The 24,375-nt window shown below is 38.9% G+C and overlaps 2 protein-coding genes across 2 annotated transcripts in view; one reads left to right on the top strand and one right to left on the bottom strand.

The window, feature by feature from the left end:
- Positions 1-10,261, top strand: part of LOC146365528 (uncharacterized) — a 15,577-nt gene extending 5,316 nt beyond the window's left edge. Inside the window, exons 4-27 of the mRNA XM_084914691.1 lie at positions 125-210; positions 353-480; positions 581-706; positions 873-1,063; positions 1,146-1,237; positions 1,922-2,052; positions 2,180-2,304; positions 2,426-2,552; positions 2,827-3,039; positions 3,211-3,381; positions 3,571-3,717; positions 3,828-3,877; positions 3,977-4,109; positions 4,345-4,427; positions 4,531-4,657; positions 4,792-4,982; positions 7,417-7,507; positions 7,607-7,727; positions 8,049-8,230; positions 8,386-8,541; positions 8,625-8,758; positions 8,860-8,993; positions 9,085-9,179; positions 9,539-10,261. Coding sequence (XP_084770817.1) covers positions 125-210; positions 353-480; positions 581-706; positions 873-1,063; positions 1,146-1,237; positions 1,922-2,052; positions 2,180-2,304; positions 2,426-2,552; positions 2,827-3,039; positions 3,211-3,381; positions 3,571-3,717; positions 3,828-3,877; positions 3,977-4,109; positions 4,345-4,427; positions 4,531-4,657; positions 4,792-4,982; positions 7,417-7,507; positions 7,607-7,727; positions 8,049-8,230; positions 8,386-8,541; positions 8,625-8,758; positions 8,860-8,993; positions 9,085-9,179; positions 9,539-9,934 — 3,430 coding nt within the window. The 3' untranslated portion in view covers positions 9,935-10,261. The remainder of the gene's footprint in view (positions 1-124; positions 211-352; positions 481-580; positions 707-872; positions 1,064-1,145; positions 1,238-1,921; positions 2,053-2,179; positions 2,305-2,425; positions 2,553-2,826; positions 3,040-3,210; positions 3,382-3,570; positions 3,718-3,827; positions 3,878-3,976; positions 4,110-4,344; positions 4,428-4,530; positions 4,658-4,791; positions 4,983-7,416; positions 7,508-7,606; positions 7,728-8,048; positions 8,231-8,385; positions 8,542-8,624; positions 8,759-8,859; positions 8,994-9,084; positions 9,180-9,538) is intronic.
- On the bottom strand, positions 10,247-24,375 carry LOC146365527 (calpain-1 catalytic subunit-like). Its single transcript, XM_084915552.1, has 17 exons — positions 24,364-24,375; positions 22,738-22,812; positions 22,412-22,497; positions 21,659-21,733; positions 21,053-21,213; positions 20,146-20,312; positions 19,914-19,925; positions 19,602-19,810; positions 15,253-15,292; positions 14,948-15,016; positions 14,753-14,810; positions 14,594-14,655; positions 14,334-14,402; positions 12,614-12,692; positions 11,807-11,923; positions 11,482-11,534; positions 10,247-11,368 (listed from the first exon to the last, which is right to left on the bottom strand). The coding sequence occupies exons 1-17, from the start codon at positions 24,373-24,375 to the stop codon at positions 11,342-11,344; spliced, it is 1,371 nt and encodes a 456-aa protein (XP_084771678.1). The 3' UTR covers positions 10,247-11,341.

The following is a 24,375-nucleotide window of genomic DNA, read 5'->3' as shown; positions in this document are numbered from 1 at the left end:
TGCTGTATATTTGCTGTGATCAACAACACCTTGGGGTAAATGTTATGTGGAGGATTCTGGATCAAATGAAGTGGCGTTTGATCGATATTTCTATAATTGTTTTTTTCAATTTGTCTGAATTTAGGTTTGCATTGCTGGACACATTGACCACAACACTCAGCAGCAGCACCCAAAGCGAGATCTACAAAAACATCATTGTCTTCCTTCAAGGTTTGTTAACTCAAAAGCTAATAATGAAAAACATCTGTGACAAAAGTTACTGTTTTGTTTTCGCTTGTTTGTTCTTCAGATGTGACATGTGTAACCAAATCAGTGTTAGTTTAAAAAGTGATTTCCTTTGTGTTAAAAACAGGTCCACCACCACTCAAGTGTTACGGTGGTGGAAGCTTCTATGTCTATCTGAGGAACACTTTCCTCAGCTTTGGTTTTCCAGATTTGTCCACGTTTGTGTCACTCCTGCCACCAATGCAGAAATCAGAGGTAAAAAATAGATAAATAAGGAAATAAAATAGCACACACCTGTGCACTAATATAATATATTAAATGATGTTTTCTGTTTTGTTTTTTAATTTTTCTCCAGCTTCTGGATACCATCAGCACCTCAGAGCTCGGCCAGTTCCTTAATCAGCCCAATGTGATTGGTAACAGTACTGACATCTGTGTCATCTTCAACAACTACAACAACACTTCTGCCTTCCTTGAGACTGTATGTCCCTTAAATACTGTCTCCGTTTTACATACAACATTATTGGCTTCACACAAAATGTATACTGACCTTAGCAGTATTGAAGCAAGAATACCGCTTGTCACTTAAATTGACAGTTTTACTTCAGTTTGTCATTACATGTGAAAACGTATGTGTTTTACCCTAGGAGGATGTTCAAGACAATGTAAAGAAGGTGATCCTCCCCTGTATTTGGCCTTCTGCGCTGAATAGCAGGAGCAGAGCTGAGGCTAATTTATGGTTTGACCTACGACTGAGGAACTATCTTAGATTCCTCAGCAAGAGCCTCATCAGCCCCGACGAAGTGCAGAACGCCTCATGTTTTGCCTTCCAGAAACTGTAAGTCTCTTTTTCATTGTGTCTCAAGATAAGTGAATTAATTACATGATGACCACATTTTTCATAATTTTCCTTTCAACAGGGTCTATGTGATGGGAAATAACTTCACATACAACAGCTCTGAGTTTGAACAGCAGTACGTTTATACCACCATCAAGACCTACTTGAGTGCTGGTAAGATGTATTAATGATCAAAAGTGTTGTAAAAGCACTGTGTATGTATACATCTGTGTGTGGAATTCAAGGAATTTAAAAACTCTGTCTGCTTGTCTTTTTTTTTTCAAATTATATGAAATGGGTAAACATTCTTTTAAAAATATACTGCCTGACTATCCACAAAGAGTTTGTAAAATGCACCTAGCTGCATCAATTTACATTTGTGGAAAAAGATCAGAATCTACTTCTAAGAGGGGGTTTACAGTTTATGTGGAATGATTACTGCAGTCATGTTTCCTCCTGGTTTGAATCTGCTTCAACATTTTGATCTATATACCATATCAAACACCTTCCTTCCTTGCATACTTATTGCATTAGCGGATATGTGTAGGCATACATGTTCCACACAGCCCCAAAGGATAATAGCAGCTGCCAGACAGAGAAGAAACATGTATGTGCTAACTTAGTGGGACGAAGCAGGTGCTGTAACATGCGTGGACCTTACCAAACATAAAGTGCACATAACACGCATCTGTTTGTCTTTTCTGGCTCATCTAAAGTCAGTGTGCTTGCTGAGTGAAAAGAGTAGGTGGTCTTAAATTTTGAGCCACGTGATGCCAAAACTGATGTCGATTCGTATAAGGGGAGATCGCTTAACAAGTTATTTATTGTCTGTGTGTTCTGCTTTTCTTGGTTCCACAGGTTCTGGAGCCAGATGCTACAATGCCAGTGATGCAGCACTGAACTCTACTGCCTGGTTTGTCAGTAACATTGGGAACTTTGTGACATTTATCACTCTGGATGACCTCACCACCTTTGTCTCCACCGCTCAGGTATTTCCAGAGATCACATATGCACAGTTAATAAAGCAAAATACAAAGTCCGTGATTTTGGTGGGAATGTTAACATGGTTAACAGAAATCAGTATTATTGACCTGTTTTGTTTCTTAATTTTTAAAGTTTCAAGTGTTCTTGAAGAACCAAGCCAACCTGGAACTCTTCAACAATAACGCAATCCCAGCAAATGTAACCAACTACTATGTCACACAGCTTTTTGCATTCGATCCGAACTTCAAGCCGGTCAAGTAAGTATTACCAGCCTGACAAAAACAGCAAACTGTGTTATGTGAACCATACACCGCATATAATTTAGCAGTTCAGTGGTAGTCATTCTGTATTTGTAGTTAAAAATCTGTTTTCATTCAGTCTCCCAGGCTTTTTCCTGTGCTCTTCTGCGGTGCCACCTTTGGCATATACTACTATGACTGAAGCTGAAACCATGGTTATCTTAGACAATCTGAAGACTTTCTGCAATGGCACCCAGGACCCTGAGGTACCAGCCCTAAAAACAAACAGAGTTGAATTGTTTCTAGCAAAAACCAACCATAAATCTCATCGTTGTAAATGCTGGTTTTGAGCTAAATGTTAACAAAAAAAACTGAACTCTGAACAGTATGCTCTCTCGCAAAGGCCATCTTAATTTTAACTCTGTTAAAATTGGTCCCTTATTAATCATATAACTCTGGTACTTAATAACTATGTTATCAGACATAATTCTCTTTGCATTTACTCCTGTTTACACATGTTTTGATATTTTATTTTGAAAGGTTTCTGCTGCTTTGGCATCCAACATCAAGACAATTACACCACAGATATTTACAGCTCTTGGAAGCTCCAGCGCAGGTCTGAGTAACAGCCAGATCAGTTCAGTTCCCTCATCAGTGCTCATCTCTTCTTTGTCCACCCTGGGCTCAATCAGTACCTGGAGCCAAGATCAGGCCTCAATAATCATCCAAACCCTTACTGCCTCAGGCTTCCAGGTAACGCCCTTCAGGTCCACCTAATATACCCGATATCCATGTTAGATCTTAAATGCATGTGCCTAACGATGTTATATATTAATCCAGTAAGGTTTTACAAAATACAAAATAACTCTAAGATGCTTACCACTTTAGACAATGAGGCTTCAAAAACTTGAAATGTGTTAACAGATCAACAGCGAAGCCTCCCTGGCATCCCTTGGCACGCTTGTTATTGGACTTCCTTCAGAAGCAATAGAAAACACTAGCGCTTCTGTGCTACTCAGCGTCTCCAAGAGCACCACCTTCGTTTCCAACATGCTGGCAGCCCCAAGTGTTGTCCAAATGACCTTCGTCAAAAAGGTACAACGTTAGCTTCCACAAGACAATATAAAGTAAATGCTATGATCTGGAGGACATCAGCTTATTCATCTTTGGCATTATGATATTTAAATATTAGAATTACTTTGATATCAATATTAACTCTGTATTCCATGATATTATTACTCCACTCATTACATTTAATCTTAAATGCATTTACCTACCTGGTAGATCATTTCTCTGGACACAAATCCATCACAAGTGGTGCTGAATGTGCCAGATGCTATGGCAGTTGAGATCCCACCATCCCTGTTGGTGTTTTCTGGCCAATCTGCAGACATCACCGTGCTCAACAGAAAAACCTGGACACCAGATCAGGTTAACATTTTCTTAAATACACACAATAGCATTATTAATCAAAAATGACTTTTTAAAGTCGATGTTACAGATAATAGTACAAAACTTTTGTTCTTTTTTTGTTCTTCTAGGCTGCCATCTTTTTTGGGGTCCTTGACAACACAAACTTTGACATTGAGCAGTAAGTGAACAAGTCATATAACTATTTGGCCCTGTAGGTTTATTTTGAAGAGGGGATTATTTATCATTTATTTCTGGTGTTCATCAATCCTCCCCGCAGGCTTTCTCCCTCAGTGCTGCAAGGCTTCACTTGCACTTCTGCCCAGAAAATGACACAATTCAGGACCAAGGAGCTAATCAGGGCCTGTAGGCCCCGGTCAGGCCGAGCCAAAGTGCAGTTAAAGGAATCCCAGGTAACATCTGCTAGAAAGGAATTTAATAATATTACTATGACTCTTAAAATGAAGTTAACAATTAAGATGTGTAGGTTATATGGATATGAAATACCAGAAACATAAATCATCAGGTTGAGGATTTCTTTTTCTTTTGAAAGTTAGGATAATCCACAAATCATCAGTTTCAGTGTTAGAAACAGCTTACTTGCATATCACTGAGGAATCCTCTGTTTCCCCACACTGTTTTCTACAGCTAACCTGCATGCTCAACTTGCTGAGTGGAGAAATCTCACAAAACTTTACAGATTATCCATCAGACATGCTTCTCTACTTAAGGTGATTAGGTGTCTCCAAGCATTTTCTTGCACTCACCTTAAAATGCGTCACTAATGTGAAGAAGAATTACTGATTTTACCTTTCTTTTTTTTTCTAAAAACAGCAGCAAAAATGTTAACAAAGGCAACTGCAGGTCATACTTTTCTGCACTGGGTGCGGCAGACTTCTCTGTGGCCTCCAAAATCTTGAATAAGGGCTCGCAGTTGTTCCGTGAAGCCACTGTGTGCTTGGTGAGTGATGGGTTTTTTTTTTTTACATGTATATGTCTAAAGGTAATAAATGCATGAATTACACTCTGACACTGATAAGGTTGCATACGTGCACAGTTTTTTAAATACAGCATTTTCCTGTTTTCTGTTTTCAGGGTATAAATGGCTTGAGCCTGAGCAGAGAGAATATAGAGATCTTGGGGAACATGGCTTGCACTCTGGATGGGTCTTACATACAGAACGCAGATCCTCTCATCCTGGAGAAACTTAAAGCCTGCAATGACTTCTCTGCCAGCCAGGTGGCAGCCATGGAGACATTGCTGCTGTCTGGAACAACACAATATGGGTACAATGATAAAAACAAGTCATTCTGTCAGGAGTTTAAAAAACACAACTAGTAGTTTTGTTAATGCTGTTGTGCATCATGCACACATCAAACACATCAAACATGGTGGCAATTGTGTTCGTATTTGCAGTGTGATTGATTTGTTACTGAAAAGGAGAATATCTGAACATCTGAGGGGAAGCCATGAGCCAATCACAGTTTTTGCCGTGCCGATATTATACCTTCAACCACTCTGGGAACAATGTTTTACAAAGTTTCCAGGCTTAGAGGAGTTAGATAAGTTATATAACAGATTTGCTGTTTAATCTTGTATCTTGAGTCAGATTAAGCTATATAATCCATTACATAATCCTCTGATTTAGCCTCTAAGGAAAACAGTTAAATTTTGTGGCTTCCGGTATAGAGAGCTGGTGTAGACTGCAGAAGCGTTTGATTACAGATGTGGGGAGTTTTGTGCTTTTTTTAAGCTAAGTCATCGGCCTTTTGAAATTGGGCTAAGGAACTCTGAGCAGACAACAATTAGAAACCAAACAGCTCTTAAAGGAAATTCATATGCAAACTTCAATAATTTTATTATGCAGAGATTAATTTGCACCAAAAGCACAACTCTGTAACTCAGTTATATTTTTTGTAGAGCTATCAGTTAGCTGCACCATACAAGTTTAACTCCTACCTTATTTTTAAAATGAAGTCATAAACCTTGATTCATTGGCACAAACTTGCCAGTTTCATTTTGAGGACTTTGTATAATACATATACTATACAATATACTAGACTTTGTATACCTAGTAGCCATGCCACCAAATTTTGTAGCCCATACTACCTCTTTCAAGTTAGCACTGTAAGAAAATATCCTCTTCTACAGGGAGTGCAGAATTATTAGGCAAATGAGTATTTTGTCCACATCATCCTCTTCATGCATGTTGTCTTACTCCAAGCTGTATAGGCTCGAAAGCCTACTACCAATTAAGCATATTAGGTGATGTGCATCTCTGTAATCAGAAGGGGTGTGGTCTAATGACATCAACACCCTATATCAGGTGTGCATAATTATTAGGCAACTTCCTTTCCTTTGGCAAAATGAGTCAAAAGAAGGACTTGACAGGCTCAGAAAAATCAAAAATAGTGAGATATCTTGCAGAGGGATGCAGCAGTCTCAAAATTGCAAAGCTTCTGAAGCGTGATCATCGAACAATCAAGCGTTTCATTCAAAATAGTCAACAGGGTTGCAAGAAGCGTGTGGAAAAACCAAGGCGCAAAATAACTGCCCATGAACTGAGAAAAGTCAAGCGTGCAGCTGCCAAGATGCCACTTGCCACCAGTTTGGCCATATTTCAGAGCTGCAACATCACTGGAGTGCCCAAAAGCACAAGGTGTGCAATACTCAGAGACATGGCCAAGGTAAGAAAGGCTGAAAGACGACCACCACTGAACAAGACACACAAGCTGAAACGTCAAGACTGGGCCAAGAAATATCTCAAGACTGATTTTTCTAAGGTTTTATGGACTGATGAAATGAGAGTGAGTCTTGATGGGCCAGATGGATGGGCCCGTGGCTGGATTGGTAAAGGGCAGAGAGCTCCAGTCCGACTCAGACGCCAGCAAGGTGGAGGTGGAGTACTGGTTTGGGCTGGTATCATCAAAGATGAGCTTGTGGGGCCTTTTCGGGTTGAGGATGGAGTCAAGCTCAACTCCCAGTCCTACTGCCAGTTTCTGGAAGACACCTTCTTCAAGCAGTGGTACAGGAAGAAGTCTGCATCCTTCAAGAAAAACATGATTTTCATGCAGGACAATGCTCCATCACACGCGTCCAAGTACTCCACAGCGTGGCTGGCAAGAAAGGGTATAAAAGAAGAAAAACTAATGACATGACCTCCTTGTTCACCTGATCTGGACCCCATTGAGAACCTGTGGTCCATCATCAAATGTGAGATTTACAAGGAGGGAAAACAGTACACCTCTCTGAACAGTGTCTGGGAGGCTGTGGTTACTGCTGCACGCAATGTTGATGGTGAACAGATCAAAACACTGACAGAATCCATGGATGGCAGGCTTTTGAGTGTCTTTGCAAAGAAAGGTGGCTATATTGGTCGCTGATTTGTTTTTGTTTTGTTTTTGAATGTCAGAAATGTATATTTGTGAATGTGGAGATGTTATATTTGTTTCATAGGTAAAAATAAATAATTGAAATGGGTATATATTTGTTTTTTGTTAAGTTGCCTAATAATTATGCACAGTAATAGTCACCTGCACACACAGATATCCCCCTAAAATAGCTAAAACTAAAAACAAACTAAAAACTACTTCCAAAAACATTCAGCTTTGATATTAATGAGTTTTGTGGGTTCATTGAGAACATGGTTGTTGTTCAATAATAAAATTATTCCTCAAAAATACAACTTGCCTAATAATTCTGCACTCCCTGTATTTTCAGAAATGCTGCTTCCTGGAACAAGCAAACACTGGAGGACCTCGTACCCCTTCCACTCTACTTCACAAGAAATATCTGGAACCGGTTCCATTCTGTATGTTTTTTCTCGTTGCTTGATAGTATTTAGTCTAACAATATTCATTCAAATAACTTGTGTTAGAAATCAGTTTGGGTACCTTTGTGTTTTTTACAGACAACAAAGAAAATGTTCCTGAAGACCTTCATGCCCAAACTGAGGAAAGCAAACACAGAGAAAAGCAAGCTCAAGACGCTGTTCCAAGCAATCAGCGACCAGACAACAAAACAAGGAGCAGGTACGACCTTGTTCTTATTTATTTTCACACCAGCTATTCAAACTGAAGCAAAAACAATTAGTCAGCGGGAGATTAATAATTGTTTAACTGTATAACTTAAATAAATAGACAATGTAAATACTTTGCTTTAGTGGTACGAGTACAGATAGCAAAAGATTCAGTGAACTTAGAGAAGTCAGGTTTTAAAGTTAGACAGACTTGCACAATAACCCATATTTTATGCTCAAATGTTATATGACTTAATTATTATATTTGCTTTTATATATAAAGGCAACCGTAGCTTGCACAGCACTCTCATCTGCATCTCTAATTGTTCTTAAGGTTGTACCACGGGCAACATTACCCAGGTGATAGTTAGCGACTCCGCCTTCCCCTTTGGCTATGATCTCACGCAGTTTGACCTCTGCCTGGATGTTCCCGTTCTGAAAGAAAACCTCAACTCCATCTGCAACAAATTGGACAATAATGGTTTCCAGACTGTCATCCTAAAGAAACTCAATGAGGTATTTTGTGTGGGAATTTTGAAAAAGAGCCAAAACGTCATTCATTATGTTAGACAGGCTTATTATTAAATGGCAGAATTTGCAAATGAGATATTGTTTCAAATTTGGGATTTAGCACATTAGCACACAGTATTACACATTCTCTGTTGTTGCAGGCATTCCCGTCAGGGGTTCCTGATCAGGATGTCCAGTTGCTTGGATCAGTGTCTCGTGTGGCATCACTTGACGATATTTCCAAGTGGAACATAACCAAAATTGACACCCTTGCAGCTCTAATGAAAGCTGAAGATGGACCCTGGGAGGCAGCAAAGGTATAAGAGGAGGAATTCATTTCACTTTTATCCTTAATAGTCTTAGTATTCTTACATGATACCTATTCTTTAATGTCGCTTAGAGCAACAAAATCATCACTCAGTATCTGAGCACTTCTGGAAACTCGCTGGGCAGCACTGAGCTGACCATTATTGACTCCAACCTGTGCTCACTAAACACCAGTACACTGCAGACCATCAGCCCAGACAGCATCAGGTTGGTGTCAGATTGCAGCTCAACGATATAAAAACATTGCCAAATGTGAGTGGTCATGCACACGTAACACTGTATGTCTCTTTCTTCTTTCCCCTTGACAGAAATGCCAGCCCTCTGAATGTGTCATCATGTTCAGCTGAGCAGAAGAAAGTCCTGTATGGCATCAGTACCACTTCCTTCAGCTCACAACGGTCCAGCTCCAGTATCATTTACCAGCTGATTAAGCCCTATCTAGGTAAGAATACATTTTGTCTGTTTGCGTAGCTGTTTCTCTATTTCTCATAAAACTGCTTTCTAATTTCCTGTTTCATTTCCTTTCTTGATAGGTGGAGCACCTCTGCAGGATATAGTAGCACTGTCAACACAAAACATCAGCATGGACATAAGCACTTTCAGCAGTCTGGACCCTGCTGTTATAGCTGTAAGAATAGTTGTTAAAGAAATGAAACTAAAACTTTTTGGATATCCACCTACATCTAATCTTTATTGTGACTATATTATATGTCTGAGTTGTGCCATGAAAACTATGATTTTCTTTTTAAATAGTTCTTATAAGAAATGGCTAAACTGCTGCTGATATATGTAAATGTCAACCAAGTTCCTGATTTAGGTGCTTTGGCAACATAAACCACCATATGTAGTCTTTCAAATTTCTCATGCTCTTTATTTAACATAATATGATAATATTTAAAAAGAAGGCATTTATATTTGGCTTCTTTGTCTTGTGTGTTAACAGCTTCAGACTAATTTTGTTTTCTGTTATTTATTTAAAATTCACAGAATTTGACTGTGAGCAACGTTAAAGGCCTCGTGGGTATGCAACTACCTGATCTGAAGCTGTTTGAGAATGATACTGTAGTTCAGACCTGGATCAACCTGCAGCTGCAGTCAGAGCTGGACACACTGAATCTGGGTCTGATCAGCAACAGAATCAGCCCAACTCCAGGCTCCAACAGCACCACCACTGCACCAGGCTCCAACAGCACCACCACTGCACCAGGCTCCAACACCACCACTGCACCAGGCTCCAACAGCACCACCACTGCAGCACCAGGCTCTAGTAGCACCACTTCCTCTCTAACCAATGGGAAAGTGGAGCATGGAAAAACTCAGACAACTATAATGCTGGGTGCTCTGCTAACAGCTGTGCTACAAATGCTACTACAACCAGCCTAAAAACATACCTAGCTTTCACATTCTTATAATAATCAATAATCATGAATCAGTGATTTTTTTTTTTTTTTTTTAATATAGCTTGAGGGTGAATATTTTATTTAATTCAAATTACCGTTCAAATGTTTAATTTCTGCTTCATCCATATGTCAAATAATTTAACTGATATGTAATCAAAACTATGACGTAATCTTTATTTTTTAATATATTTTAATAGTACACTGGGATTTTAAAAAGAAGAACTTCTAATAAATTCTAATAATCATTGGCAAATCTTTCTTAAAACTAAATTACATTATATTTTGAACCAAGAAATTTTCTGTTCTGTCATTATTTCAACTGTATTGCTATTGATAAAATCAATAAAAACATGCAAATAAATATCTGACGCCTATCAACCATCATATTTTTGAATAGTTTCTGGCTCTGTTGTAAATTCAAAACTTTAAACTCAAGCTTAAGAATGAAAGGTTTAGGGTTCAGAGCGTTTTATCTGAGTGTTTTTTAAATGGCGGCCAAAGAATTGATTTGTGAATTCTCTGTTGAGTGAGGCTCAGTTTTTATGTCATGCTTTTCATTCATTTATTTTTTCATCTAAAAAGGGGGTTTGTACGTGATGAGAGAAATTCTGATGCTTGTCGTAGCTGCTTGAATCATTTCTTTGTGTAGAAGCTGATAATAATATTAAAAAAATCCATTCCAAGCTAAAAATTCAGTAACCCACTTAAAATGCTCTATCAGAAACACTTATTACAGACATATCAGATATCCTGGCACCATAAGGCTGCACGTACAGGCACACATGGTCTCAGCTAAATAACAAAGTAAAGTTTCAACCAATTGATGGCACTAGATGAAAGGTTATCCAATCACAAGAGTGAATACATTTCTTCCCGAGACATCAAATTTAATCTCACATCATCCAAAAGCTTTTTGCATATTTCAACGTGACTCTAGGCTGGGAGACAATCAAAAAAAAACCTCTTACGGTATCATAGCAGTGGAAAAGAAAATGCAGCAACCCACTTAAAAAGAACTTCAGTAGCAGAAGCATTTAGCAAAGGTGGAGTACATGGGCTATAATGATTTGACACAAACTTTGCGCTTCTAAAGCACCACCACCTTTGAACTTGAAAACTTACAGCTGGTAGAATTAGTTTTTGTAAAAAATTTAAGATTTCAGTGTAAAATAATCACAGATGCTGCACACTCACGGTTCTATCTGTTGTACTGTAACTGTAAAGTTTCTACTCCCCACAGATTTGTAGTCTAACTCTGCTGCCCCGTTCATGTACTGTAAACCTTCACCCAGTGGTTGCATATCATGATTTTTTTTTTTTCATGCTGAAAAACTCTTTTTTGTTAATTTCTTCTTTGTTCTCATTCCTGCAGGTCATCTCCTCTGTCAGGTTAAGTGTACATTGCAATGTACATCCACTGCAATAAAAAAATCATAGATTATTAATTTTTCATACCTTAAAATCTCAGTAAGCGCATGTCGCACATGCATGACATGATTCGTTAACTATTTTAAAATGAACTGTAGTCACCTCTGGTTCCTGAAGAGTCATAGCCTTGCCATCAGACAACTGGTTGAAGATTTCTGTGGCGAAGGACATAAATCCTTATAGTTAAGAAAAAGTTTCACAACTTGTTCTGACTTGATCCTTTTGATTTCCCGTCAGTGAAAGAGTAATGAGTATTTCTGAGTAATTTCTAATTGTAAAGAAAATAAAGAGAAAAGACTGGTTTCAGTTAGTGAAGACCAACAGATATTGCAGATATTCAAATCTAATTCAAGTTCCACAGTTGACAACTTTTAACCTTTGAAGAATATAAAATATGTCTACTGTAATTTTCTTCAGTTTTACTTACGGTACATGCATTCAAAGCGGAGTATTAGACTGATGAAGCTCTCCAGAGTAATGTGCCCAGATGAGGTGCCGTAACGCAGAGCTATCAAATTCAGCATCTCGTCGCTGATCTTCTTTCCTGACCAACATATAGTTCATAAGATGAAGTCAGTGGAGTTTGTATTAGGGCTGCTTGCTACCAGATACAAACAGACACGCTGCTAGACAGGTGGTTTGTGTAGAATATCAAAGCAAGTGCTAATACTTTACAAAAATACTATTTACTTATCCTTCAGAACATATTAATACTGAATGTATGATTGCCATTACTGTCTTCATTGTGGAATTTAAGCTGGATCCTGATCTTTCCTCTGCTTTAATGCCTTACTTTGGTATTTTACTAACCTGAGGAATAATCATTTTGGCCACATAGAGGAAGCAGAGACATGTTGCAAATAAAAAACTTTAATATGACAATTTAATTTGTTGGTAACCAGTCATATAGCCCACTTATTTAGACTCTTTAAGCTTGGTTTTTGGTCTTTACCAGCTTCTGGGTGCCACATAGTGTGAGAGCCACCACTACAGAGAGTGACCAAAAATAAGCAGACAGCTAAACACTGAGCTAAAACCTGATACAGAGCTGCATGAAGGGAGAAATTTAAATAAATGATTGTTAGAGGGACCATTGTTTTCATGTTCATTTTGTTTTTCTAAAAATGTTAACTATACCATTGTTTTACATAGAAAATGTGAAAGACTCAATAATCACAGGATAGTTTTGTGTTCCAACAGTATCTTAAAATGGGTTTTAAAATTAAATGTCTACCTGAGGCTATCATAGCATTTCTCAGCTCGCTTAGTGACAGCGTCCCTGTTTTCGAAACATCACAGCGGGAGAAAATTTCCTGTGTGAAAAGCACATAATTAGCGATTATAATGTTAGAATATTTATAATAAGACGTTTGCATGGGTTAGAACCAGTGACCTTCTGCCCCTCAGCAGCACCGGGATATTTCCTGGTTTTAGTTTTTCCTTCCATGAGCAGTCAGCTTGACCACCAATAAAATAACAGAGAAACAGAACAGTGAGGGAGAGATTAGAAACAGACAAGCTTAAAAATGAAACAAATCCAGTTCAGTTTGTGAAGTTTTGTTACTTTTGCTCGAAGACTGCATATAAAGTCTTGCTTGAAAATGTAAGATAATCTTTGTTTAATTATTTTGTATCTCACATTTTCACGTGTGTGTGTGTGTGTGTGTGTGTGTGTGTGTGTAGGGGTGTATTTGATATTTGAAAATCAATGGTTGACATGTTAAAAGACTTCATAGATAATTGTGTAATAACTACACGTAAATGCATTAGAACATCCGTCGTTATGGACTTAAAGTGATTTCTCTTTGTAGCATGATCAACTGTTGAATGAACTCTGACATTGAGACAATCCTAATATACACAATGGATTAGTCTACAAAATGAGTAGTCTGGTGGTGTGGGTGAGATAAAGTCAACATCCTGATAATTGTGGCATCCTGAGTATTTTAAGGATCAAAAACAAGCCTCAGAATTCTTGTTGAAGTTTTTTAACATGTTCGTGTCTCCCCGCCTTCATCCCTTTTTGCTTGTGTTGTGACAATAGTTTATATCATTGCACAGAACAAAAAGCTCATTTGCTCCCACCTGATTTGGTTTTAAGGCGATATTTAGTTTCGCCAGTAGGTGGCAGTGGCGTCTCAGACAAATGAGAGACTGGCAAAATAATCCCTTACAACAGTTATTGTAATGGAAGCCGTCAGTGACACAGAACTGCTGTTTTGCTGTGTTTCAGGTGAGAGCCGTATACGAGAACTATATACATTTATGTAAAGTTGATAGTTATTTAAAGTAGCATGTTTGGAGTGTAATTCTTGTTTATAAGGCGTTTAATGTGACCAAAGAAGAGAGTTGATTCACGTTATCCGTGGCTAACGCTAGTAACCTTTGTGCGCTAAGTGACGTTAGTCTCCTGGGTTAGACTGTTTAACCGTGTTGTTCCATCAGAAATATGATAGAAAACAATTAGCTGGTTTCAGTAAAAGTTATAAGAAATGTTTTGATAAACCAGCCAGTACATCTTATGCTGTGTATTGTTCACTGGTCTGTCATTTACTCTGTTTACTAAGGGCTGATTACTAAAGGGCCATTACACATAATACCTTACAAAAGTAACGCAGGCTAGTTATTGTAATGGAAGCCGTCAGTAACACAGAGCTGCTGTTTTGCTGTGTTTCAGAGCAATAAACCTCAATGTGCAACTGGATAAACATTATTTCTTGTGTGCTACAGCCTTCCTGATGTCATCACCAAATCTGAAATCTTCCCATGGCCCAGTCTGCCCTGTTACTCACTACATATGTTTCCCATGTCGCTCCCTTTGTTCAGTGAGTTCTTATATGCAAATGTGACAGTTTGTGTTCAAACCAAATCCTGCTTTCACCTCTGATTACCTGTCAGGTAACCCTGCCTTTGTGTTGTGATGACATCTTTGACATTTACTATGTTTATCTTACCTGGTATGTGACAGCCTTCTTCCACAGACGAACAAATTCCTCACCATTCAGCTTTCCAGTCACAGATGTCTTTTTAAGGTACCATTAAGATATCAGAACTGTGCATTTTTGCATTATTGAGTAAAAGGGCAGGCAGGTTTTGACTTGTACACTGTTAATATGTTTTATGTAAGTGCAGTTACTGTAAGGGTTTGCTCCAGTAAGCAGCTGAAATGAAGCCAATATAAATGCACCCAAGTCAATATGACACTCGAGGATACATCCATCAGAGCTACCATGCTGCGACAGGCATCGATTGTGAATCCTCCAGATTTCAAGTCTCCTAAAAAAGAAAAAAGTAAATCATACTAGGACACTCGTCACCATCTTCATGGGATTATTATATTTAACTGTGTAGCCTTTCACTTTACTGTGCATACCTTTTAGTATTTTTCCATTTAGGAGCCTCTTGAGCTGCTCTGCATCCACTTCTTCATACTGGAAAGTAATCAAAGCTTAATGTGATGGTTGGGTTACTTTTAAGTGTTCCTTATTATCTAACTCATTAAAAAAAGCAAATAGACATGTGTCCCTCCCAAAAAAAGGAACTATTGTTACAAGACACAATCCTTTACCTTGTCAGAATGTTGATGGAACAGTGTCCTTTTACGTTCGTCATCCTCACTCTTTCCCACTGGTGTGTTCTGCAAAAGAGCGGTGCTCTAAGCATGTTTTTATCTCTATATTAATGATTAGACTGTGTCATTCAATCAATGTTAACAAAAAAAAAAACAACCAAGGTTAAAAACGGACTGAGTATGGGGTCAGTATGGGGTCAGTTGTTCAGAATTAACTCTACCAAATACCAAGGGGTTATTTTCACTATTATTTGACAGCATACGTTTCTATTGGATGATGTAACATGATCCATCTTATTCACCTCTTCCAATTCCATATGTTCATGACCACTGGAGTTCTCACTGAGGACACAGGACAGATAAAAGGAATGAGTACAACTTTTTTTCACCAGCAAGTAAAAGTAAGATAAGATAAGATAAAACTTTACTAATCCCTCGGGTGGGTTCCTCTGGGAAATTCGGTTCCAAATAAGCACAGCACCGACAGAAGTTATAGAGTTACAGAATATTATATACATACATATATACATATATATATATATATATATATATATATATATATATATATATATATATATACACACACACACACATATATAAATACAAAGACATATATAGATAAAAATATACAAAGGGGATAAATAGAATAAATAGGAATAAAATAAAAATAAAAATACAAGTGGATTGCACATTTCAAGTATGGAGTCTATTGCACCGTTGACTATTAACAAAAAGTATTGCACAAAAGGTAATTGCACAGTGAGGTGAAGAGGCACTACAGCTTAGTTGTTCCCCCCTCCTTTGTCCTCCTGTTTCCCCTCCCTCTCCCCTCCAGAGAGGAGTTAAACAGTCTGATGGCGTGTGGGACAAAGGAGTTTTTAAGTCTGTTGGTTCTTGTCTTGGGGAGAAGCAACCTGTCACTGAACAGGCTCTTCTGGTTGTTTATGGCCGTGTGCAGAGGATGCCCAGCATTGTCCATAATGTTCAGCAGTTTCTTTAGTGTCCTTTTCTCTGCCACTGTCACCAGAGTGTCCAGCTTCATGCCGACCACAGAGCCAGCCTTCCTGATCAGTTTTTCCAGCCTGGATGAGTCCTTCTTTGCTGTGCTGCTCCCCCAGCACACCACAGCATAGAAAAGTACTCCAGCAACCACCGACTGGTAAAACATCCTCAGGAGCTTCCTGCAGATGTTAAAAGACCTCAGCCTCCTGAGGAAGTACAGTCGGCTTTGGGCTTTTTTATACAGGTGCTCTGTGTTGCATGACCAGTCCAGTTTGTTGTCCACCCACAGCCCGAGGTACTTGTACTTGTTGACCACCTCCACCTCCTCCCCCTCTATCTGAACCGGCAGTGGACCTGCTCTGGACCTCCCAAAGTCCACAACCAGTTCCTTAGTCTTTGAGGTGTTGAGTTGCAGGTGGTTTGTGTGACTCCATGCGACAAAGTTCCTCACCAGACTTCTGTACTCCTCTTCCTGATCATCCCAGATACACCCCATGATGGCTGTGTCGTCTGCAAACTTCTGAATGTGGCATAATTCAGAGTTGTAGCAGAAGTCAGAGGTGTACAGGGTGAAGAGAAGTGGGGACAGCACAGTTCCCTGTGGTGCTGCTGACCACAGTGTCAGACGTGATGTCCTTCAGCCTGACGTACTGTGGCCTGTCGGTGAGGTAGTCGGAGATCCAAGCGACCAGGCAGGGGTCCACCTCCATCCTGTTCAGTTTTTCCTGAAGCATACAGGGCCGGATGGTATTAAAGGCACTGGAAAAGTCAAGAAACAGGATCCTGACCGTGCCTTTTCCCCCATCCAGGTGTGAGTGGGCTCTGTGTAGGAGGTACAGGATGGCATCCTCCACTCTGACACCCGCCTTGTAGGCGAACTGTAGTGGGTCCTGGGCATGTTGTACCTGTGGTCAGAGGAGGTTGAGGAAGAGCCGCTCTAGAGTCTTCATAAGATGTGACGTCAGTGCCACCGGTCGGAAGTCATTCAGCTCATTGGGCCGGTTCCTTTTCGGGACCGGGACGATGCAGGATGTCTTCCATAGGGCGGGCACTCTCCCCAGTCGCAGACTGAGATTGAAGACTCGTTGTAGCGGCTCCCCAAGTTCAGCAGCACACGCCTTTAGCATCCTCGGACACACCTTGTCTGGACCTGCTGCCTTTCTGGGGCGAAGCTTCCTCAGTTGTCTCCTGACCTGATCCACTGTGACACTGGGAGATGATTGGAAGGAGGGGGGGGGAAGATGTCTTGCTGTTGAGAGAGGGATTGGAGGAGGGGGGTGTCATCATAGTGTCAGGAAGGGGGGGGAGCGAGGGAGGAAGGAGAGTGGGGAGAGGGCTCTGTAGTAAAGGTGAGGGTGAGGGTGGGGGGGTTGTGGGCTGGTCAAACCTGTTGAAGAAGTTGTTGAGTTCGTTTGCCTTCTCCACAGTCCCCCCCACTGTGCTTTTCTTGGTGTTGTGGCCTGTGATGGTTTTCACACCATTCCAGACCTCCCTCATATTGTTCCTCTCCAACTTCTGCTCCACCTTCCTCCTGTAGGTGTCCTTTGCTTCCCTCAGGCAGCGTTTCAACTCCCGCTGTGCTGCTTTCATCTCCTCCTTCACTTTGCTCCTGAAAGCCTTCTTCTTCATGTTGAGGACAGCTTTGACTTCCTGTGTTACCCACGAAGTAGTGTGCAGGATTGTCATTCGGGACATCACAGGAGCAACAACTTTGTGATAGACCCTGAGGACAATACAGCCATGTGATACCTGAGCACCACAGCACTACAGGTCCACACAGACTGACAGGTCAGTGTGCCAATGACACACATTTATAGAATTCCCCATTCAAAATTCCTTCCCACTTGCCCAGCTTTGCACACCCACATAGTAAGAATGCAAACTTTTAACAAATAACAATTAATGATTTTAAATCTTTCAAAACAGCTCCGCCATCAGAACTCCATCTATCAGACTTTGCACTCGTATAATCAGTGACAGCACTGCTCAAACTCAGTCTTTTGGTAAAATCCTTCTGCTCTTCTCTCTCCAAAATGCCACTTCTTTACTTGCTTGCTAAACATCTTTTATAGTGCCAATAATACTCTTTACGACACTTAGACGCATAGTTGATGTCAAAAGTTGCACAGGCAATTCCACAGATGACTGAGAGCATCATCAAAACCTTCCAAAAAAGGCACCTGCTTAAATCAGTGCAGTATAAACATATAGTAGAACTTTTACAACTAGACACAGTCAAAACAGGTTGTATGATATGGATGGGCACCATTGCTTGTCATGTTGCCCGCGCCTCCTCTGTAAGCAATACCTTTGTTTGAGATTATGTTTATTTTTAGCATTTACTACCCCAACTTTGAACATTACTTGTCACTTCACTATTTTGCCAAAAGACTTGCTTGGAAAGAAAAGCTTCTGGACTTCTTTAAGTTTCCTTGAAGACGTTTCAACAGTCATCCAAGAAGCTTCTTTAGTTTCAGTTCACATCAGAGAACTGAAACTGAAGAAGCATATATATATACACATTTAAATGTGTTAATAATGTGTGTTTAAACACTTTTCTGTGATTATTTTCGTGTTGGCTTGAAATAAAATATGTTTCTCTGCTGTTACTGTACTGCAACTTCTGCATGCTTGTCCATTTCACGTTTTGAAGAGGCAAAGTGTGAAATGGATGTGGTGGGCCGGCGTGTCTTTTACACACTTTGCCATGATATCCGGTTGCATTTTTGTTATGCTGCAGTAGGCCTCGGCTGCTGGGGGCTTCCCATGATGCATTGACGGTTTTTTGTTCATTCACCTTTTTCTCTCTCTGTCTCTACGTCTCACTTTGCATTTAGTCATTAGTTATTATTAATCTCTGGCTCTCTTCCACAGCATTTCTTTGGTCTGTCTCCTCACACCAAGCTCTCATGGCAGGTGACTGCCCTTCCCTGAACCTGGTTCTGCCAGAAGCTTGTTCCTGTTAAAAAGGAGGTTTTTCTTCCCACTGTCACCAAGTGCATACTCAAAGGGGGTCATCTGATCATTGCAATGACAATAAAGTTGAATTCTATTCTATTCTATTCTATTTTAGAAGCAGATTTGTGAGATCATACATTGACGTTGGACAAGAAGGCCTGACTCGCAGTATTTGCTCTAATTCATCCCAAAGGTGATCTGTCGGGACTCTGTGCAGGCCACTCAAGTTCTTCCACACCAAACTCACTCATCCACGTCTTTACGGACCTTGCTTTGTGCACTGGTATGCAGTTTTATTGGCACAGGAAGGGGTAATGTCCAAACTGGTCCCACAAAGTTGGAAGCATGTCAAAAATGCTTTGTTATGCTGAAGCATTAAGAATTCCTTTCACTGGAACTAATGAGCCGAGCCCAACTCCTAAAAAACGGCCGCACACGATAATCCCGCAAGGAAATTTCACGACTCGACTTGTTGCACAGATGTCATCCTATCGCCATGCTGGAATTCACTGAGCTCCTGAGAAAGACCTATTCTTTCACAAATGTTTGTAGAAGGAGTCTGCATGCCTAAGTACTTGATTATATACTTATTTATACACCATGAAAATGATTGGAACACCTGGATTAAATTATTTGGACGGGTGAGTGAATACTTTTGCCAATGTAGTGTATAAGATTGCAAGTATCTTACTGCACATGGGTCTCTGCCTTGGACACGATGGTCAGGATGAAGGAGGCTGTCTCATTGGGACTGAAGGTGGATGGCACAATCACGTATTCACCAGGCTTCAGCATCATTAACTCCATCACCTCACGGGCATTTATGTAGGATTTAGTGTAGGCAACAAGTTTGCTCGCACTGAAGAAAGAGGCTGGGAATTTCCCGCTGTGTGCCATGTACTGTAATATCAGTTTTAAACAGATATTTAACCTCTTCCACTCTGTCTCAGTCCTGTTATTTGAAAATTGTGAAATGAAATGTTTGCTGTCGGAAAATACTCACGTTTTCAGGCACCTTAGAGGAAATCACAGAAAATTTTTTTAGATCACGTGAATTATGACTTTATAAAAGCTAAATGGAAACTAATGATTACCTTTAGGAATTGAAGGGTTTTTTGTAAATGAGGCACAAAACTTAATACATAATACACAGTTTAATACATGACTTCTACACATGCAGTTCAGAGTACACTAATCTAACCAGTATGATGGAAACAATAAAGGCTCATCTTTACCCCAAATACAGAAAATCCAATGTAGAGGTTCTGGACCAGGCTTCTATTCCTTTTATCCGGCTTTTGCATGAGAGACACCAGCATGTTGACTTCACCCTGTTTCCCAGCACATTCACTGGATAATTCATCAATCTTGACCCGATACTGTGGATTTGTCCAGAAGCTCTCTGAAAAGCAAAGAAGGAAATCATTTTGGAGTTTTCCATTAATCTATTATTATTATTATTATTATTATTATTAAGTAAACCTTAACAAGCAGCTACAAGATGATAGACTGACTCCACAGAAATATGACACTTTCTCTTCACAGTTCCCAAATTATTGCAATTATATTTAATGGCTCAGTCACACTAGAGTAAAAATAGCACTTCCTTGGCCTTGGCACCTCCAAGGTCATTGGATAGGCCACATGACATGTTAGGAAGTACACTGTCTCCAAAAAAAATTATCCTCTGACTACAATCACTGCCAGACAGATTGACAATGTTTGCAAATAATTTCTAATTTATAAGTACAGACAGATTGGCAGCACATTACAGTCACTCATTATAAGCACAACTCCTGTGCTTATCTCTGGTTACCATTTGATCATATTTATATGTTTTATTGCTATTTTGAAGCATCAAAGTCACTTTGAAGATGATAACTGACTGCTGGTGGTCACAGACCTGTTCCCATCTTCGAAGGAACCGTTTCAGAGTCAGTGAGATTGTATGGTCAGGATTTTGGTCACACTGTAGTCTACAAAGATTGATTATAGCGCAAAGGAAATAAATGATAGTTGCAATTAGTTTAGAAATGCTAAAAGGCATGTGGTGCTGTGCAAATGGATGTAGCAAAGAGATCATTTATTTCCATAACTAAGGCATTTAATGAGGATTTAACTTATTAGAGCTTTTGGATATACCAGGGTTCTTCATGCAGCCTCCAGCAGTGGTTCCTGCAACCCATCGACCTTCATAAATGGAGGTGTTCCAGTGACAGGTAGAGTTTCCATCCAGGAAGTCAGGACACATGCAGCAGATGTCGAGCTCTGAATAGGTCTTACAGAAGTCTTTCAGACTCATCCTTGAAAACAGATATAAATTTAGATAATAATGAGTTCTGGCAGTTTCCTGATAATGGACGATAACAAAAAATGAAAAGAAATTAAAAAGCATGTATTCTGCAACAGTTTGTTGATTTAATGGAATCTACACAAAAGCGTAGCAGCTTTTGTTTAGCAGCTTTCACTGGAAGTCAAAATTCCAGCTCTATAGACTCTTTTGCCCTCGATTAGCTATTCTATTATTTATATTATTCTATTCTTCTATTAAACTATGTTCTAAGAAACTAACTATATAATCTAATTTAACTTTTAAGCATTTGAGCATAGAGATGTATAACACAAAAACATTTGAGTACTTAGGGTTAGAAAGCATCTTTTTGTTCTTCTTTTGTTTAATTATGGTAAGAACTTATTATTGTGTAACTACTTACTGTGTTGCATTTGTCACATTTTGATTTTTCTTACCAAAACTCCCCATCATCATAGACTGCTAGGCACATATCTCGATCTTGAGGACTCACAGTTTGCCACAGAGGTGACCTTTTTGGAAATTTTTCAGAGAAGGAAGAGGAGGTATATGAATACAATATTGTCATATTCTAAACTTTTCAAATTTAAGCTCATTCAAGCTACAACTACTCCTCTACTCATGTGGATGACATGTGGGAAATTAATGACCTTTGCAGTCAACAAAGAGTCTTTAAGAGCTGTCAGGAGACTTTTTCTTCTGCCTCGTGTGCAAGACAGACCTTGTTTCAATAGTTTCAAACAGAGCCATTAGAGAATGCCTCCAAACCACAAACCACACCTAAAATCATCAAGTATTTCAAAATAAGAAACTCTAGAATAAAAGAATAAAACCTCCAAGTCCTGTCAAAACTTGCCATCTGTTGGGTTTTTTTCTTCACTTACATAAGAAGTTCATAATTAAGAGATTACGCTGATAAGAAACCAACAGAAAAGCTTCTCATGGCTCTGATCCGAACCAGCAACCTTCCGGTTACAAGACAAACTGCCAACTCTTTGAGCCACGATCGCCCCTTATTTTAAGTTTATCATTGAGGAAATTACTAAAACAAAACACACAGGACTTCTTGATATTTCCCTGTGAGCATAAAATATATATATATAATGCTATTCCACCACTGCTAAATTATCTCAGTATTTTTTCTCCTGAGGTACAAAACCAGAGAAATGGTGAGTGCAAGATGCTCTAACCGATCACTCCAGTCTCCATTCCACTCTCTGTGGCCCCAGGGATTCCACAAACGCACCAGGTTCACCATCTGCCCTCGGCTAATCATCTGCACATCAAAGGAAACCACAGCATTCATTTGTAGTTTCTTTAATAAAAAAATACACTGCTTTACAGTAAATGCAAGCTCAGTACCTTTGTTACCTTAAAATGAATGAAATGAATCGTTTGCTGAGGTAAACATCATTAGAAACTTAAAAACTTAACTCTTGCTAATATAACATTAACAACCACTCTATTTTAGTTTGCTGCATGTTATAATATCTTTTAAATAAATGCCAGACCTTACCTGTTTAACACCTGTGACAGCGTAAGCATGGCTTTGGACCAGCCCATTTGGTAGTACAATGTTTTCAGTTGTCTCCTACAAAGAATTAACACATGTAAACATTCCAAGTTCAGTTTAAATTAGCACAACTTAAGAAAAATATCATTTTGCTTTTGATTCTTGCAGGTAATAAATACTGAACACACAAGAACGAGCTGAGTTGGCTAATTGGCAAATTTTAAAAGAAAACCAAATCATATTAGCAAACTTTGGCTTTTCAAAGTAGTAAAGAACCAGTATATTGTTGCTTATGTTAGCATTACTCGTGTGTCAGCAAATTAAATTAAATTTACTCATACAGTAGGATATATCAACATTATTTGGAAAACAAACAGCTTCTTAAATTCTTGTGAAGGTTCAAAAGGAGCAAGATTATCATACATCATATGAGACAGCTGCTTCTGCTGGATTAAGTGCTTTCACTCATCATGAGAGTAAACCATCTGGACAGGTATTTCAGAGTCTAATGTATCAGTAGCTCTCTCTGTCTGAAAAGACTTATCCATGTAGTTACTGTTTGAGAGGCCAAACAAGATCCTGTGGAGCCACTTATGGGTCATTAATTAGTTAAAATAAACTACACGATGAAAAAGGTGAATATTCTTTCATACAAACAGAAATGCAAAGTTGGAACACGTGTAGGAATCAATAATTGAAGTTTTCAAAGCTTGATCAACCTCCATTGTCCCAGCACAGCTTTTAATTGTTAACCCATTTTGTGTTCCATGAAAAAGGCCTTTGTGTATAATTCCAAAAATGTACGTTAATTTGGGTAACCACGCCATTTTAAATTATTTTTTATTTTTTTTACCTCCGGCAGTTCACTTACCTTTGTACCATTTCAAGCTGGACTTGAATGACTTGAATTGCAATAAATAATTGGGAAAATTGGGATGTTCTAAAACTTTTGACCGAGAGTGTATACTAGAAAGAATGTACCGAAATAAGCACAAATTGGTAAAGCACGAACACATACATGTAGTGTTTGTGTGATTTTAATATTTAACAGATTCACATTTAAGATTTTTATGAACCTCAGTGTCTTTATCTATCTTATTATATTTGATGAAATAGACAATTACAAGAGATAAAAGAGTCCTGAAGTTCATAGGTGCTATGTAGCAATTTATTTCAGCAATTATTAAATAAGATTATTCTTTTAGTCTTGATGCGGACCCTAAAATTAACAATAGGTCCAATAGGAAGTTCTTTAGTTAGTGTAGTTAGTATTAAGGTCATTGCTTAATTATTTTAGTTTAACATAACTCTTATGTTAAACTAAAAAAAAATGTGCATGCAAATTTCAGCTATTTTTTCCCAGGTATTGTAGGTATTAAAATTCTGTAACCAGTAGTAACAAATATGTTACAATATTAAAAGCCCAAATATGGTAACATAGTTTTTTCTTGTGAATGGAAAGAATAAGTTGGACATCCATAACAATACAGACCCTTAAACAGAGTTGTAAAGTCTTTTCCACAGTATATTATCTATATAGCTCATTTAATTGCATGACTTTGTCATTTATTAAACAAAATTTAAGTGAACCTTTCACCCACCTGACCTGGACTATTTAACCAGCCTTACTTTCAGGTTCAT

This window comes from Perissodus microlepis, chromosome 19 (genome assembly GCF_051167445.1).
Source record: "Perissodus microlepis isolate ML-2025 ecotype Zambia chromosome 19, ASM5116744v1, whole genome shotgun sequence".
Taxonomy (NCBI): domain Eukaryota; kingdom Metazoa; phylum Chordata; class Actinopteri; order Cichliformes; family Cichlidae; genus Perissodus; species Perissodus microlepis.
This window is presented reverse-complemented; position numbering and strand designations above follow the sequence as displayed.